The 17,739-nt window shown below is 40.3% G+C and overlaps 1 protein-coding gene across 2 annotated transcripts in view; it reads left to right on the top strand.

The window, feature by feature from the left end:
* ATXN10 (ataxin 10) overlaps positions 1-17,681 on the top strand; it is an 89,267-nt gene extending 71,586 nt beyond the window's left edge. For both annotated transcript variants that reach the window (XM_058191348.1, XM_058191347.1), the window contains one exon: positions 17,399-17,681. In XM_058191348.1, the coding sequence (XP_058047331.1) occupies positions 17,399-17,589 (191 nt within the window). In that variant the 3' untranslated portion in view covers positions 17,590-17,681. The remainder of the gene's footprint in view (positions 1-17,398) is intronic.
* Positions 17,682-17,739: the final 58 nt, after the last annotated feature.

The raw sequence follows: 17,739 nt of genomic DNA, 5'->3' as shown, positions 1-17,739 counted from the left end.
TAAATTGTAGTTCCTTTCTCCCTCCCTGTAATCTACTTGACTGAGTTTTGAATCTCTTCTGCTAAGATGGCCTTACCTCTTTTGATGGGTAACAATCAAAGAGAGAAACTATATCTTTTTGGACAGTTTTTTAAAGAAAAGAGTTTGGTTGTAGCTCATTATACCTTGTTCTCTAACTTTCTGAATATCCCAGATTCATTGTTGTCACATTAAATTAGGATTAGTAATCATACCTAACCAAACTTGGTCATTGTAGTTCATCCTGAATTTTTTGCATCAGCTAACATCTGATCAGTCATCTGAACCAAACAAATAGGTTAGCCTGCACACTTTATTACGTTTGACTAGTGAAATATATATTTAATATAAACATCTGGTATTCTTTGATATATTTTTTTTAAAAAGAAAGATTTTGTTGATTGAAGTAAGAGTGTTTGAATGGGAAGCTCCACAGGAACATACGTGTTTTCTAAAATGTGTGCGATAAATGTGCAAAGTCTCCAGAAGAGACAAGGAAAGAGGGTAGAAAAGAAGCAATGGGTGGAAACTGATCAAGGAGAGAAGCAACTTAGAACTAAGGAGAAACTTCCTGACAGTTAGAACAATGAATCAGTGGAACAACTTGCCTCCAGAAGTTGTGAATGCTTCAACACGGGAAGTTTTTAAAAAGATGTTGGATAACCATTTGTCTGAAGTGTGTAGGGTTTGAAGTGAAGTAAGCAGGGGGTTGGACTAGAAGACCTCCAAGTCCCTTCCAACTCTATTATTCTATTCTAAATCCTGACAGCTAATGAGCACATGGTCCGTCGGATCTTAGGTAATCTGATTTCTTAGAACTGTGGAAAAAGAACCAACTGGGTCCTCCTTGAACCAGTTTTATTTTGATGTTAGTTTGAAAGCATTTTGTGTTAAAAAGAATAGTAAACATTCCAATACAAGATAATTCATTACAAATGCAATGCAATGCAATGCAATGCAATGCAATACAATACAATACAATACAATTCTTTATTGGACAAGTGTGATTAGACACACAAGGAATTTGTCTTTGGTGCCTATGCTCTCAGTGTACATAAAAAGACAAGATGCATTCATTAAGAATCATAAGGTACAACATTTAATGATAGTCATAGGGTACAAATAAGCAATCAAATCATACTAGGAAACAATCAATATAAATCGTAAGGAGGCAGCAACAAGTTAGAGTCATACAGTCATAAGTAGGAGGAGATGGGTGATAGGGACAATGAGAAGATTAATAGTAATAATCATGCAGGCTTAGTGAATAGTTTGAGGGAATTATTTGTTTAGCAGAGTGATGGCGTTCGGGAAAAAACTGTCCATGTGTCTAGTTGTTCTGGTGTGCAGTGCTCTATAGCGTCATTTTGAGGGTAGGAATTGAACCAATGTATGAAGTGTGTATGTGGCAAGATAAAACTGCACTAGATCTGGAATAAGGTCCATTTAGCCTCATGCATGGTTGTCCATTAGAAGCTGCTTCGATGTCATTGTGCCATTAAGTCATTTGTGTGGTGATTTAATGGTGTATATGACATCATTCCTCTTTTGAACACCAGTGGCTATTCTGTTCCCCTACTGGACAACAACATCCCATCTTCTACTGATCTTTCCACCCAAGTAGCGTCGAGCCATTTATCGCCCCCAAACATGATCTGGGAATTTAGAGCTTATTCTTTTAACCACTGTTTTATATTCCCTTGACAGTAAAATTGGGAGGAATGGCATCTTAGACATGAAGGAAGGGAGCGATAGCTAGCAGGCAGCCATGAATAACCTCAATGAATTTGTCTAATCCTCTTTTGAAGCTCTCTCGGTTGGTGGCCACCCCTCCATTGTTTGATGATGGGTTAATTATGGACTTTTTCTCTCTGCTCAGCAATTCGGCTTCTCTTGAGTTAGAGAAAGGGAACAGAATTTGCTTCCCTGGTCTTCCAGATCTGCTTGCAGGGTTTTTAACATCCGCTTCAAGGCAAAAGGTTAATGAGTTAGGGTTAACCTTGGTTTGTCTGCACAAGATCCATGTTGGGTCGTTTTTTCTTGAATAAAGCTTTTGAGTAAATGACCCCTTGGTTTGATTTTTGAAAACTTAACATAATTCATTAAATATATATATATGAAGCACGAAGCTGAGACCTGAAGATGACGAATGAGACTTCGTCGAAACGTCGCCAAGACACTTCTAATTTTACATGGGAGAAAACCTGAATAACCAAAGACCTACATACAAACACCTGCGAAAACCTCAGAAAACATATATGTGTGTGTGTGTGTGTGTGTGTGTGTGTGTGTGTGTAGGTCTTTGGTTATTCGGGTTTTCTCCTGTGTAAAATTGGAAGTGTCTTGGCGACATTTCAACGAAGTCTCATTCGTCATCTTCAGGCTTCAGCTTCGTGCTTCTGGGAGCAATGTGTGCTCGTAGCTGTTTCTTCCTTTTAACTGCTAGTGGGGGTTTGAACTGATTGGGTGGGAGCTTGGCTGTGCTCTGATTGGATGGGGTTTTTTTGTGCTCTGATTGGATGGGTGTGTGTCCTGTTTGGGTGGGGGCTTGGTTGCGCTCAGATTAGTCTGAGTTGCAGGGGGATTTGAGCTGGTGAGCTGCATTGCTGTTTGGCTTCGTGGTCGTGGTTGTGCTACATCTTCATAGTGGGTGTCAGTCTGCTGCATGTATGGATTGGAGGGGTTTGAAATGGCTAATGTTGCAGCTGCGGTCTGGCTTCTGGTCCTTGGTCGTGCTTCATCATCAGTGTGGGTTTGGGTCTGCTTTCTGGGTGGATGTGTGGTGGTGACATCCTGTGTGGACCTTGTGAGTGTGGGTCTGGTGTCATTCCTCATGTTAGGGACTCGTTTGTCAATAAGGGCGGGTTTCCAAATGGCTGGTAGGCATCTCGTTTGTTCATGCTGTGTGGGCGTTTTTCTATCTCGATGGCTTCTCTGATTATTTTATTGTTAAAGTGTTCAGTTTTGGCGATAGTTCTGGTCTTTTTAAAGTCAATATCGTGTCCTGTGGCTTTAAGGTGTTGGACCAGGGAAGAAGTTGGCTCTTCTTTTTTGACTGAGTTCTTGTGTTCTTCAATGCGTGCACTTATTCTTCTGTTGGTTTGTCTGATGTATGTGGTGGGTGCCCCACCACATACATCGGAATAACAGAGTTGGAAGGGACCTTGGAGGTCTTCTAGTCCAACGCCCTATTAGACAGGAAACCCTACACCACTTCAGACAAAGGGTTATCCAACCTTTTCTTAAAAACTTCCAGTGTTGGAACATTCACAACTTCTGGAGGCAAGTTGTTCCACTGATCAATTGTTCTCACTGTCAGGAAATTTCTCCTTAGTTCTAAGTTGCTTCTCTCCTTGATTAGTTTCCACCCATTGCTTCTTGTTCTACCCTCAGGTGCTTTGGAAGCCTAGTGAAGCAGCTTGAATTTCTCTTCTTCCTCTTGATGTTTTTCACGAGGGTCCTATTATTTCATCCAGCACCATGGTTTTGTCATTGAGCCTGGAGACTCATGGAAGCATGGAGCCCATTAAAAGGCTAATGGGCTATAAGTGCATTCTTCTCTGCTTTTACAATTATAGTTTTTATCAATATTTCATTCATTGATGGATAAATGACATTGTTTTGTTTCAGTTGTGTACTGTACATTGTCCAGAGTTACATGCAGGTGAATTGGCCAGTTATATAAATTCAATCAATCAAAAAGAATTGTGTAAAAGTGCAGAGGGAAGTACTTAGTTGCACTAGACCAGGGGCGTCAAACTCAAGGCCTGCGGGCCGGATCTGGGCCGTGGGGTGCTTAGATCTGGACCGTGAGGCTGCCCTGGACACAGCAAAGGAACGGCCCATGGGGCCTCCGTCAGCGAAAATGGAACTCTGTTTTCAGCTGCAACTGCCTCCTGCAGCCTTCTGCCAGTGAAAACAGGGCAAAACAAACTAGAAACAAAACAAAAGGAGAAATGTTTCCCCTTTTGCATTTGAGCATGCAAGAAGGGACAGGAAAGGAGAAAGGGAAAGAGAAAAGACAAGGAAAAAGATGGGAAGAGAGCAAGGAAGGAAAAATAAGGAAAGAGGGGAAGGAAGAAGAAAGGGAAATGAAGAGGGAAGGAAAAAGAAGGAAGGAAGGAAGGAAGGAAGGAAGGAAGGAAGGAAGGAAGGAAGGAAGGAAGGAAGGAGATTATAATGAGAGGGAGGGAAGGTCTGAGGGAAGTCCTGCCTTAGCACTTGGCCACCATAAGTGTCCCCGACATGAATGGTGCTGAGCTGGCCACACACCCCTGCCCCCCCCAAGTTCAAATACAACCCTGCCCCCGCCAATGAAATCATATTTGACCCCCACCACCACCCCCTGCACTAGACAGTAACTGTTCCTCTTCTCCAGGTTTTTTTTTCCAACTCGTAAGACCTTTATCCTATTCCAAGCAGCAGTTTTTAAGGAATTGGTAACTTGAACTGACGCATATGCATTAAAAAGTTGAGATAGACATTTTTACATAAAGTCAGTTTCTGTCCAATTTATGGGCCTTGTAACAGAAGCTTTCCTTACAATCCGATAATTTCCTTCCTGGATTCCTCCTTCTGAAAAAAAGAAAATCTGTTCTGCATTAGCTGGGAAAAAGAGAATCCCCTTACCGTGGAGTCGTCACCCACCATCTCTGGAACTACTTCGGAATAAGTGGATTCAGGATTTCAGCCAGGATGAGCTTCCATAACTGCCTTCAGTTTTTGCACACATGGTTTTGTGTTAGCTGGTAGCAGACAATTCCGATGATAGACAGTTTAATGTCTGGTTGATGAAAGGAAGTGGCTTTTGACCTGTAGTAAAAGCTTCTGTGTTGTGTTAACATCAGTTGGCAAACTGTCCTGCAACTGAAAAATCGGGAATGCTTAAAGGGGAGAAATGGGGTTGTCTTCTCGGATTGATCAGTCTTCTGGCTACCGAGAAGGAACCAAAATTGATAGCATTTGCGCGAGGAAAAACCTGTGGTTTCCCTTCTGCTTTGGTTATCGGAGATCTGCACACCGACGGTTTTCCCTTGGATCGAATGCCGAAAATATATTTTAAAAGCTAATTTTACAGATCTCCATTTGAAGAGCGTTTTCCATCATTTTATTCCGTCTGCCAATCAACTTGGAGGTGGAGGCGAAATACTTTTGACCTCATGGCAGTGATTAGTATAATTGTGGTTTATGGAACCTCGGGTTAAATCTAAAAGAAATCAAGTTGCTGCGGTGTACAACAATGGCAGGTTATTTTGTGCTATGGCAGGAAAGACTTTCCTGGGGAAAGCAACCCGTTTTTCATAGATGGTTATAGTACAGCTTATATGTGGGGAAATCCATCTGGGTCAATGAAAAGGAAAACACAGATGTGTGTTTCTGTGTGTGTGTGTGTGTGTGTGTGTGTGTGTGTGTGTGTATATATGTAGGACTTAGGTTATTTGGGTTTTCTCCCGTGTAAAATTGGAAGTGTCTTGGCGACGTTTCGACGAAATCCCATTCGTCATCTTCAGGCTAGGTGTTTACAGCTTCGTGCTTCTAGGAGAAATGTCTAGGAGAAACATTTCTCCTAGAAGCACGAAGCTGTAAACACCTAGCCTGAAGATGACGAATGGGATTTCGTCAAAACGTCGTCAAGACACTTCCAATTTTACGTGGGAGAAAACCCGAATAACCAAAGACCTATATACAAACACCCGCGAAAACCTCAGAAAACATATATATATGTGTGTGTGTGTGTGTGTGTGTGTATGTGTTGTGTATAAGTAAAGGTAAAGGTTCCCCTCACACATATGTGCTAGTCGTTCCCTACTAGGGGGTGGTGCTCATCTCCGTTTCAAAGCCGAAGAGCCAGCACTGTCCGAAGACGTCTCCGTGGTCATGTGGCCGGCATGACTCAATGCCAAAGGCACACGGAACGCTGTTACCTTCCCACCAAAGGTTGTCCCTATTTTTCTACTTGCATTTTTTACATGCTTTCGAACTGCTAGGTTGGCAGAAGCTGGGACTAGTAACAGGAGCTCACCCTGTTAGGCGGCACTGGGGATTCGAACTGCTGAACTGCCGATCTTTTGATTGACAAGCTCAGCATCTTAGCCACTGAGCTACCGTGTCATACACACACACACACACACACACACACACACACACACACACCATATCTTTCCCCGAAAATAAGATCCTGCCTTATATTTTTTGGAACACTGAAATAAGTGCTCGGCCTTATTGCAATGCACTCAAAAGCCCGATTGGCCTTATTATCAGGGGATGTCTTATTTTGAGGGAAACAGGGTATATATATATATCAGCTTACTTCTATTTTTATTAGAGCTCTCAGTCTCTGATTAACTCAGATGTTCAAATTTTCCAATAATTTTCTGGCATATTTTCCAATAATTTTCTGCAGAAACACCTTTTTTCTGCAGCTGCCGTAGAACATCTAACACTGAATCTAGTTCAATGTAGAATTTTACCAGTTCTTGATTCTCCCAATAGAATAAGTTTCTTTCATTTCTCAGTTTATGTGTTATATTTTAAAGGGGTGAATGCCTTTTGCAGTCTTTCTACTTAGTACAGTGGAATAATTTTAAAACAACGATCAGGTGCTGTTGTTGGAAATCAGACACACCATCATAGCAAAAGACGACACAGTATGTTACACATTTCTGGGATCAAAATATTCAAAATGGATTTGAATAAAAAAGGCAAAGCCTGTTATTAAACACAGCTGCCTGCAATTACTGCAGGTTCTAGTCCCACCAGGCCCAAGGTTGACTCAGCCTTCCATCCTTTATAAGGTGGGTAAAATGAGGACCCAGATTTTTGGGGGGGCAATAAGTTGACTTTGTAAATATACAAATAGAATGAGACTATTGCCTTATACACTGCAAGCCGCCCTGAGTCTTCGGAGAAGGGCGGGATATAAAGGTAAATTAAAAAAAATAAAATAAAATGTCATCTACAAGAAATAAAAGCAACTCTTCTGTACCAAAGTAAGCTGAACAAATGGAAATTATTATTATTATTATTATTATTATTATTATTATTATTATTATTATTATTATTATTATTATTATTATTGTTTCGATTTCTATACCGCCCTTCTCCCAAAGGACTCAGGGCGGTTTACAGTCAAAGTTAAATCAATTAATACAAAGGGAAATTTAGAGTTGATTGAAGAACTTAAAACCAATAAAACCCCTTATTAAAACCCCACTAGGCCAGTCCTGCACGGTGAAACAGAAATGTTTTCAGCTCGCATCGAAAGGTCCGAAGATCAGGGAGTTGACAGATACCTGGTGGTAGTGTGTTCCAGAGGGTTGGTGCCCCCACAGAGAAGGCCCTCCCCCTGGGTGTCGCCAGCCGACATTGACTGGCCGACGGCACCCCAAGGAGAACCTCCCTATGGGAGCGCACTGGTCGATGGGAGATCGCCGGTAGCAGCAGGCGGTCCCGTAAGTAACCCGGTCCTATGCCATGGAGTGCTTTAAAGGTGGTAACTAACACCTTGAATTGCACCCGAAAGACCACCGGAAGCCAGTGCAGCCTGCACAGGAGAGGTGTTACATGGGAACAACAAGTCGCTCCCTCTATCTAATTGTTGTAATACTCACATTTAGAGCCCAAACCTGCCTGGCAGAGTTTGTCTATTGCAAAATACACAGATGGAGCCCAGGGAGTAGTTCACAAATTCCCTTGATCTGGTCCCCAAAAGATAACAACCCGGAGAACAACCAAATGTGTGTATTGAGTTGAATGCTAGAATGGGTTAAACTGTGAGGCTCTGTTGCCTCAATTGAAATAATGTCTCCGTTGCTGAGTCATTTGTCTTTTTACCAGTTAATTAATAAAATGAATAAAAAATTAAAATACAATGTTAGTTTAATCATAAAAGTATAGGATTTCAGGGCAGCCCTTCATTGGCAAAATGGTCATGCCATTTGAGATAATGAATAGGTGCTGACATTTCCAGCGAATAATTCAGAATGTATTCATTGTCTCAGGCAGAATCACCCAGAAGCCATTATACCAACCATTTTGCTTTATTTATTCATGGTCACGAAGTTACTATGACAGCGTTTTTCAAAATACAGGGACTGCATTTTTTTTTAATAGTTAGAAGTTAATAGTTGTTATCTTTTAATAGTTATGCAATTTAATGCCATAATTTAAAGGCTATGTAGCAGAGGTGGCTTTCAGCAGGTTCTGACCAGTTCTGGAGAACTGGTAGCGGAAATTTTGAGTCGTTCGGAGAACCGGTAAATACCACCTCTGACTGGCTCCGCCTCCCTCTATTCTCTGCCTCCCGAGTCCTAGCTGATGGGAGGTGTTCTATTTTAAGAACTGGGCCTGAGACGTGGTTTAAATAACTCTTTATTTTTAACAACACTTAGAAACAACTCAGCGCGCGCTAGAACTCTCTCAACATTAACCCCTGACAGCTGCTTAAATAGCGAGCTGTCAGGCTGGAACAACCAATGAGGCAATCGCTTGGTTCCCGCTCCTTTCGCTAGCCGCATCTTAACCAATCAGCGAAAGGTAGCAACAGGCAGGCTCGGCGTCAGTCGTAACCGCGAGGACTTAACAGGAGGAAATGGGGATTTTGCAGTAACCTTTTCCTGGAGTGGGGTGGGAATGGAGATTTTACAATATCCTTCCCCTGCCACTCCCACCAAGCCACGCCCACAGAACCAGTAGTAAAAAAAATGTGAATACCATCACTGCTATGTAGGCCATATTAGTGTGATTATCTCATGTTTTCTCTGTGACATCTGAATTGGGAGAGATTGTGGATGGGGAATGGTGCTAAAGGCAGTGGGGGGTTGGTTAAGGGTTAAGCAGCTGGAGCTGAATTGTGATATGATTGACGCCGAAGGGGTTTGTGGAGCCAGATTTATTCTGGAAAGAGCTGCATCTCCCAAATCTTTGCCTCGGTTGTCTGTGGCCAACTGAGGTTGACACGACCATAGTCTTTCTTTCCAAGGTAGGAGAAAAGACTAATAATCTGAAATCTGGATTACAATGTTATAAGGTGCTATTTAAACAGCTGCCATGGGATTAATTCAGAAGCCAAACCCAGTGCAGAATATAGCAACTAAGATGCCAACTGTGGTGTCCTGCCACCTAGATTTATGATTTATATCTATGATGAAAGATCTGCAGTGGGTTGCCAGGGTTTGTTCCTAAACTAGGATGTATTAGCAATTCTCCTTCCATAGATAATACCGATACCTCAGGCTCTATAGCCACCAGGACAAATCTAGCTGTTTTATGACTTATGGATGCCTGTTTGATGTACCTTCTCAGCCATCAAGGTGACCATGCCATAGGTACTCTTTGAAAAGCTAGTTTTTGTATTGACATTAATATTTCCCCTTAATATTTATGGGTTTTTAAAATAGCTTAGGATTCTTGTTGTAAATGGCTTTGTTATCATATAAATTAAAGGCATTTGTTCCATTTCACTGCAGTTTCACTGATCACAGTTTTAAATGGGATAAAAATTGGGAAGTCCCAAATACTGTACAAAAGGTACAAAAACTAATCTCTCCCAAGACTCGCCCAATATCCTACAGCTGGGGTGCAGGTGTTTCTTATCCCTGGAAAAGATATAAGAAAATACAGCAAGGGTTAAGAGTCAAGTTAAGAGAACTTAACTTGAGACTCCTAACAGCTTATTGACTTTGGAAGAATTCATTTCTTCGTTAGCTGGAAAATGAAGACAGCCATTTCTTTTTTGGTGGAAGAGGCATGAATTTATGGCATTTGATTGGTGGTCCTTCGTGTAGAAGTATTTTAGCTTCAGATGATAAACAAATGCCTCTTTGGCACTCAAAAGATTTAGTCCCTGAGACTTACTGATAGCTCCCAGTATTGCCAATCTCTGCTTCAGATAAGATATCATTCAGTAACTTCCTCTTGAGTTGAAGAATAGAATAGAATAGAATAGAATAGAACAACAGAGTTGGAAGGGACCTTGGAGGTCTTCTAGTCTAATCCCCTGCGTAGGCAGGAAACCCTACACCACTTCAGACAAATGGTTGTACAACCTCTTCTTAAAAACTTTCAGTGTTGGAACATTCACAACTTCTGGAGGCAAGTTGTTCCACTGATTAATTGTTCTCAGTGTCAGGAAATTTCTCCTTAGTTTTAAGTTGCTTCTCTCCTTGATTAGTTTCCACCCATTGCTTCTTGTCCTGCCCTCGGGTGCTTTGGAGAATAGCTTGACTCCCTCTTCTTTGTGGCAGCCCCTGAGATATTGGAAGACTGCTCTCTCCTAGCCTTTCTTTTCATTAAATTAGACATACCGAGTTCCTGCAACCGTTCTTCATATGTTTTAGCCTCCAGTCCCCTAATCATCTTTGTTGGTCTTCTCTGCACTCTTTCTAGAGTCGCAACACTAGATATATATGACTATCCACTCAGGGCTAGGCTGTCACCAAGGTTTGGAAAGGGGTTTTTTTTAAATGAAGTATTTTATATTCTTTCTGTGTTATTGTTTGGCTTATTTTTTACACAATTAGTAGTGCGAGATCTTTGGATAAAGTGCGTTGTGTTCCATTTCTTTATTTCTATTTCTTTCCAGCCAATCCATCTTATATGAATGGTATATTAAAGTCACTGAAGCTGCATCATTCAAAGTTAATAATGTTAACATTTTTTAAAAAATTACAGTTTGAAAAAACCTACTAAGAACATTTAAAAGGGCAGATTTACTTTCATGTTGAAGTCCTTTTTGAAAATAGAGAAAGAATAAAATACACTTCTAAGAGGGATATGTATTAGAAGGCAAATACATCTCTCGTTCTGCCAAGTAGACATTTCCGAAACAGCATCCGCAGAATAATAATGCTAATTAAATCCAACCAACCAGGGGGCATATAGTATTAAACAAAACAAAAATTAAAAAATTAACAACCAAAGAGCAGTTGTAATCTGCACACTTCCTTCACAATTCTGCAGACATTTCCCCCAAATAATCTGTGTCACCGAAGATTCTGTTGTATTCTTTTGCCTTTTATTAAATCATCTTGGACGTTATTTTTATTTTTTTGGCAGTATTGAAATCCATAAAACTCTCCTTTGATATCATGACAGTCATTTGAAACAGTTTTATTCCTAGCCCATCTGTCTGTGCAGGCAACTATTTAACATGTAACAAGGGACAGTTCTGATGCTTTCCCACAGATTTTGAAAAATGCATTTGAGATCTGGGTTTAGGTCAATGCGGTGGTGAAATCCACTTACTTTTGCTACCGATTTGGGAATGTGAGCACGCGCCTCTTCTGCACATTCGCAGGGGGTCAAAAACAGGATGTAATGATGGTCCAGTGGGTGGTAGAGCCTCCCACTGCCAGCACTACCAAATAGATGCACAAACCAAATAGATCCGGCCGGATTTCATCACTGGGTCAATGTCGTAGTATAGCCCAGTTGGAGTTGTGAGTATCTGGGAAGTGTGAACAGAAGCAGCACATAGGATCTTCCTAGATCTGGAGAGAGCCATGTTGTCTTAGCCGGCATTTCAATGGCATTTTACATCATTATATTTTTAAGTGTTGCATTTCAGATGGTTAAGCAATAATAGTTGAAGGGTGTTTTCTTTTATTGAAAAATGTAGCAATGTGCAGAATTTTTGGTGGCGGAACCTATCTGGGCACAGTCCTCCAGAACATTAAAGAAGGGCTGGTTGAAATAAAAATAGCTTTTAAAGCCGAATATCATAGGCATGGAATGTTTGGCTTTACATTGTCCAAGAGTGTGATTTTTCTTCCCTATTTTTAAACGCAAAAGATTTTCAGTTACATATAAATTATAGGTTTCGATTAAAAATGTCACTTGAAAATATGGGCAGCTGCTGTGGCAAGATTGTATGTGCACCATTTTTTATTTTTTATTTTTTTGGTTTTAAGTTAGCATTATAGGCTTGACTTTTCTTTTAAAAGCTGCAAATTTTACAAATTTGACAGCGCTTCAAAGAAACCTCTTCATATTTACAGTTGCCTTCATCTAAGAGTTGTAAAACAATTAATTGTTCTGATCTGAATTATCACTATGAATCTTTCTTTTCCAAATATAACTTGAATTATTATTAACATCACTTTTTCCAAATTGAAATTTCCTTTCTTGGCTGTATCAGAGATGAGTGGCTTCTCAAACTCCAAAGTGACAAATTGTTAAAGACTCCCAAAAGTGAACCAAAGACATAAACCTAGATTATTCTTATAGATGATGTGCCCTTGTTGAAAGCCACATGCAGTTTCTGTGTAAGCAATCAGAGTTGTTGGTTTTTTTTGTATGGTGTTGGTGAGAAAAGCAAGTCTGCAGGCAGTAATTTCTTGCAACTATTTCTCCAGGTCTGGCATATTTTTTTAATGCTCCAGGCTGGAGAAATCTCACCTTCCTACCATTCAAGTGTAATTTGTCTTCCCTCCTCCACCTTTCTTCTCCTATATTATGGAGACCTGTTGACCCCAAAGGAAACTTAGCAAATGTTCCGGTTATCATAAAAGCATGCAAACCAGGGGTGAAATGCTCCCAGTTCGGACCGGATTACCCAAATCCGGTAGCAATGGTGGCAGGTGGTTCGGAGAACCGGTAGCAAAAATCTCTTCCTCCCCCCATGCCCAGGTGAGCCGCGCAATCATCAGAGGGTTTTTTTTTACTTTTAAAAGCATTTTTTCTTTGGCTGAAAAAATGCTTTTAAAAGTAAAAAAAAAAGCCTCTGATGATCGCGCAGCTCAGCTGGGATCATCAGAGGCTTTTAAAAGCATTTTTGCTACAACCTCTTTGGCCAAAGAGGTTGTAGAAAAAATGCTTTTAAAAGGCTCCTCTTACGATCCCAGCTGAGTTGCCTGATCATCAGAGGCTTTTTTTCTTCTTTTAAAGGCAAAAAAAAATGCTGAAAGTTTTTTTTTCTAGATTACTTTATGTAAGGAAAATATTTCCTACAATCCTAAGAAACAATTAATAAAAATACCGAAAGGGTTCTTCTGAATGGCACAAAATTAACATTACGTTTCACTCTACAGTATTATTAAGATTGTAGTTTAAGCGAGGGACATGAAGTTGGGCTGCTTTTGTAAGAACCTTTTCTCCTGTATTTGTAGAGAGCACCCAGTATTTTTTTGGGGGGGGGGAAGAGGAATGGTCAGCTTATCGTACCATTAACCAGGTTCATCGCAATGCTGCATTTGTGCTCCTGTTTTTTAAGGAACCCAAAGCAAATGGGTCAAATTGGAGCGACAGCGATTGCTATGTTTTTATTTTCTTTTGTTTCATTTGGCAACAAACAGGCCCCTGTTTGTTGTAACTATGGAAACTTCAGAAGCACCCTTTCAAATGCTGCATATACAATAAAGGGCTTAAAGTGTTGGTTGGATTATAGACTTCAGAATATGTCCAATCTTCTATCTATCTTTTGAAACAAGAACAAGAGGGTAATGTGAATATTAACCGAGGGCTTTGTTTAATCTCCTGTGACACTTGTGTCTCATGTTCCATCCAGAGGTCTTTGGCTCACGGCTCACGCAGTGGATTAAGGAAAACCATGCATATTCATGGCATTGAATTGGAAAGTTGCACAAGAAAAAAAAAAGAAAAGAAAGAAAGCTATAAACCCACTACAACACCCAAATCCCTTTTTTTAAAGAAACTTGGCAAATTTCCTTGGAGTAGACTAAAGAGAATAACATGAACAGATAAATAAGCTATTCCCTATGTTTTTCTATGGTTTGCATCTATATTATTTCACAATATTACTTACAGTGCCCTTGAGTTAGGATTTCAGGCCTTACAAATATTCAGAGGGTTTTTATTTTTAATTATAGGACTAGTTTACGCAGGGGGTTATTTTAGTTTATGCTATGTGATGGCAAAATATGGCATTTTGCAGTTTCTGGCTAAATGATGGTGCGTTGGGTGATTGTTATGAAGAAAGACCAATTCATGGATATCTAAAGCTGATTTATAATCCAATTCTAAATGTAATTGAAATAATATGCTCATTATGATGCTCGTTGTATTCATTTTAAAGTAGGATATAAATCCACGCTGAAGCAGTAATAGTCCATATTAGATGTTAGCGAGAGATGTAGCTCTTATTTCTTGTTTAATAATCATTAAAGTTATATAAGTAGAAATTCAGTGTGCAATAAATCAACTGTTTGATGTATAGCTTATTATCTCGGCTAATGGTAAGGTGACAGTACTAATATTGTAACTATTGTCAGTAGTGACTTTTTGAAAAAGTCCCAACAGAAGATCATTCTGACAGCTATCCTCAAGCTAGTGAAATAATGGCAGTGTATGGTCATAGGATTAGGATTGAAATATATGGGAGTCTAGAAGAGAATATTTGTAGCTCAGGGTTGAACTGGGGGTCCTTGGTACACTCTGAGCTTGGTTGTTCGTTACCTAGCTAGGCAACATCATCAATGCTAGGTAATGAAATGTTTGCAAGAAAACAGCCAAGCTCAGAGAGTACCAAGGAACCCAGATTGGACTCTTTCCCCCCGTTTTGGACTTCAGTGATGACTATTTCTTGAAAATCTATCTCATCATCAAGTCTTTATTATGGTCATGGACCAGCACAAAGAAATTTATTTTAAAACTCTTCCTCTTTGAATTGCTAAATAATCTGCAGAGCTATTCTTAAATTATGTCAGACACGATCACTTAAATGCAATTGACTTTCTATCAAGTGATTTCTCATCCATTATTTTTCACTATGTGTCACATCAGATTGGCATAATTCAGCTTTTAAACTGCATTCTCAATTTATTGAAAGAAATTGTGTTACTCTCTCATGACCAAATCAAAGGCCCTCGTCCCACTTAAAAAAAATCTATCTAAAAAAAATTAGGTAGATTAATTGCTCAATATTAAAAGTTTTTAAGGTGCTAAAAACTATTTCTCTTTGTCTGGAACAAGTTCTTTATACCTCTCTGGTGCTCGGCTCTTGGAATATTGGGAACAAACATTATAAATAAATAGTCTCATCCGTTCAAAGATCCAACTTTGTACTAACTTGGATTTGTCAGATTTACAAGCAATATTCACCTTCCATGTTCTCCAAAGTTTCTGTAGGTTTTATCCTAATTTTAGCTGGCATTCTTGCCCCACCCAGACAGTCTTGCTACAGTCTCCCTGTAGGCAAATGGCCATATGAAACTTAGCAAGAAAATCTGAAGGCTCCGAGTGAATTATGCATAGCTTTCTCCTAGATGTGAAGCTACACGTAGCAAATAATTGGTGCCCTACAGGCATGCTGCTTTGTGAGTCAGAATTCCTCCTTCTGTAGGTGCATTGAGAGCAATTATATTTTGTGACATAACATTTCGCTTGCAGCGTTTCCGTAAGTAGTTTTAATGGATATGCTCAGAAAATAGTTTCTATCGATGATAATGGAAATGATTAAACCTCTGTCTAATGTTTGCCTTCAACTTTGCTCAAACGGGACCACCGTGAAAGGATATTTCAAGGCTATCTTACTTCTTAGCATCCTGAGCAAATATGTCTTGATAATTTTTTTAAAACCCCATATTTTTACAGAAATATGTCTCAAGCTATAACTAAGCATTCATGCAAAGTACAACCAATAAAATAAATGGAGGCATAGAATCCAAATCACATACTGCTCTATATAGCCTTACGGGAACACGGTGGTTCAGTGGCTAAGACGCTGAGCTTGTTAATCGAAAGGTCGGCAGTTCAGCGGTTCGAATCCCTATTGCCGCCTAACAGGGTGAGCTCCCGTTACTTGTCCCAGCTTCTGCCAAACTAGCAGTTCGAAAGCATGTAAAAATGCAAGTAGAAAAATAGGGACCACCTTTGGTGGGAAGGTAAGTGTTCCGTGTGCCTTTGGCGTTTAGTCATGCTGGCCACATGACCACGGAGACGTCTTCGTACAGCCCTGGCTCTTCGGCTTTGAAACGGAGATGAGCACTGCCCTCTAGAGTCGGGAATGACTAGCACGTATGTGCGAGGGGAACCTTTACCCTTAGTAAGACCACACCTGGAATGCAGAATCCAGTTTTGGTCACCACATTACAAAAAAGAATGGTTGCAGGAATTGGGTATGGCCAGTCTAGAGAAAAGAAGGACTAGGGGTGACATGATAGCAGTATTCCAGTATTTGAAGGGCTGCCACAAAGAAGAGGAGAGTCAAACTATTTTCCAGAGCACCAGAAGGCAAGACAAGAAATAACGGATGGAAACTAATCAAGGAGAGAAGCAACTTAGAATTAAGGAGAACCTTCCTAACAGTGAGGACAATTAACCAGTGGAAAAGCCTGGCTTCAGATGTTGTGGGTGCTTCATCATTGGAGGTTTTTAAGAAAAGACTGGACAGCTACCTGTCTGAAAAGGGCTAGATCTCCTGATTGAACAAGGGGTTGGACTAGAAGACCTCCAAGGTTCCTTCCAGCTCTATTCTGATTGAAATGATGCAGAGTAAGAGTAAAGAGCCATTAAAATTTAAGGGAGGGAAAACACTTACCTACGTCTGGGTTGATTGTTCTGCAGCTGTGATCTTGCAGGCATTTAAAGTAAATCGTGTTTAAGTACGGTGGTGTTTACATTTCTGTTGACATATATAGGATCGTGCCTTAAGTCTCATTCCTGTGGTTAAACCCATTTCATTTTAAGCTCTGGAGTGTTAGCATAAACTTTGACATCCTTCTAGTAGCTTATTCTTAAATCGATCCTTTAAAGATATGGAGGGATTTCTGTTTCCTAAAGGTTTCATTTCATGGCTACAACATACATATAAATATATGATATTGATCTTAATTCTGCAATGCACCTTTTGAGAGCTGGCCTGCCTGTGCTCAGCTCAGCCTCTAATCCTAATTTTCTAATTGTTTTTTTCAACAAAAACGAACGAGCTTTTTAAAAAATAGTTGAAATAAATAATAGGTAAAGGTTCCCCTTGCACATACGTGCTCATCGTTCCCAACTCTAGGGGGCGGTGCTCATCTCCGTTTCAAAGCCGAAGAGCCAGCGCTGTCCGAAGACGTCTTCGTGGTCATGTGGCCGGCATGACTCAATGCCAAAGGCGCACGGAACGCTGTTACCTTCCCATCAAAGGTGGTCCCTATTTTTCTACTTGCATTTTTTACATGCTTTCGAACTGCTAGGTTGGCAGAAGCTGGGACAAGTAACGGGAGCTCACCCCGTTACACGGCAGCACTAGGGATTCGTACCGCTGAACTGCTGACCTTTCGATTGACAAGCTCAGCATCTTAGCCTCTGAGCCACCGCGTCCTTGAAATAAATAATACTGCTTGCTTAATTGATGCAGGCATGTTATGCTTTCCCCCCTATTTAGACTTCAGCTTGCACCAAAATGAACTTGCAGAAATTCCTTGACACTGTTGAACAGTCATAAACCAGTGGGCGGTTTACGCCATTCGTAACCTGACAGAGGAAAACGAGAGGAACCAGGAATTCATTGCCCGGATGGAACAGCAAGGCCCTGCGGATAATCCGGTCCTTGAGAGCCTAGGATTGAAAATCGAGTCAAAAGATCAGAAGCTGATTTTAAAATCTGTGAGACAGATGCCAGATCAATAAGTTGCTACCTGCAAAAGACTTTATATATATATATATGTATGTATATTTGTTCTAGTTGTGAGATCAATAAAAGATGAAAATGAACTTAAAAATGAACTTTTAAGTGGTTGTTTTTGGGGTCTGTTTTTTTGAAAATAAGTCCAAAGGAAT

The sequence above is a fragment of the Ahaetulla prasina genome, chromosome 7, assembly GCF_028640845.1.
Source record: "Ahaetulla prasina isolate Xishuangbanna chromosome 7, ASM2864084v1, whole genome shotgun sequence".
NCBI classification, from domain to species: domain Eukaryota; kingdom Metazoa; phylum Chordata; class Lepidosauria; order Squamata; family Colubridae; genus Ahaetulla; species Ahaetulla prasina.
The sequence above is the reverse complement of the archived record's forward strand: the minus strand, read 5'-3'. Positions and strand labels throughout refer to the sequence as shown.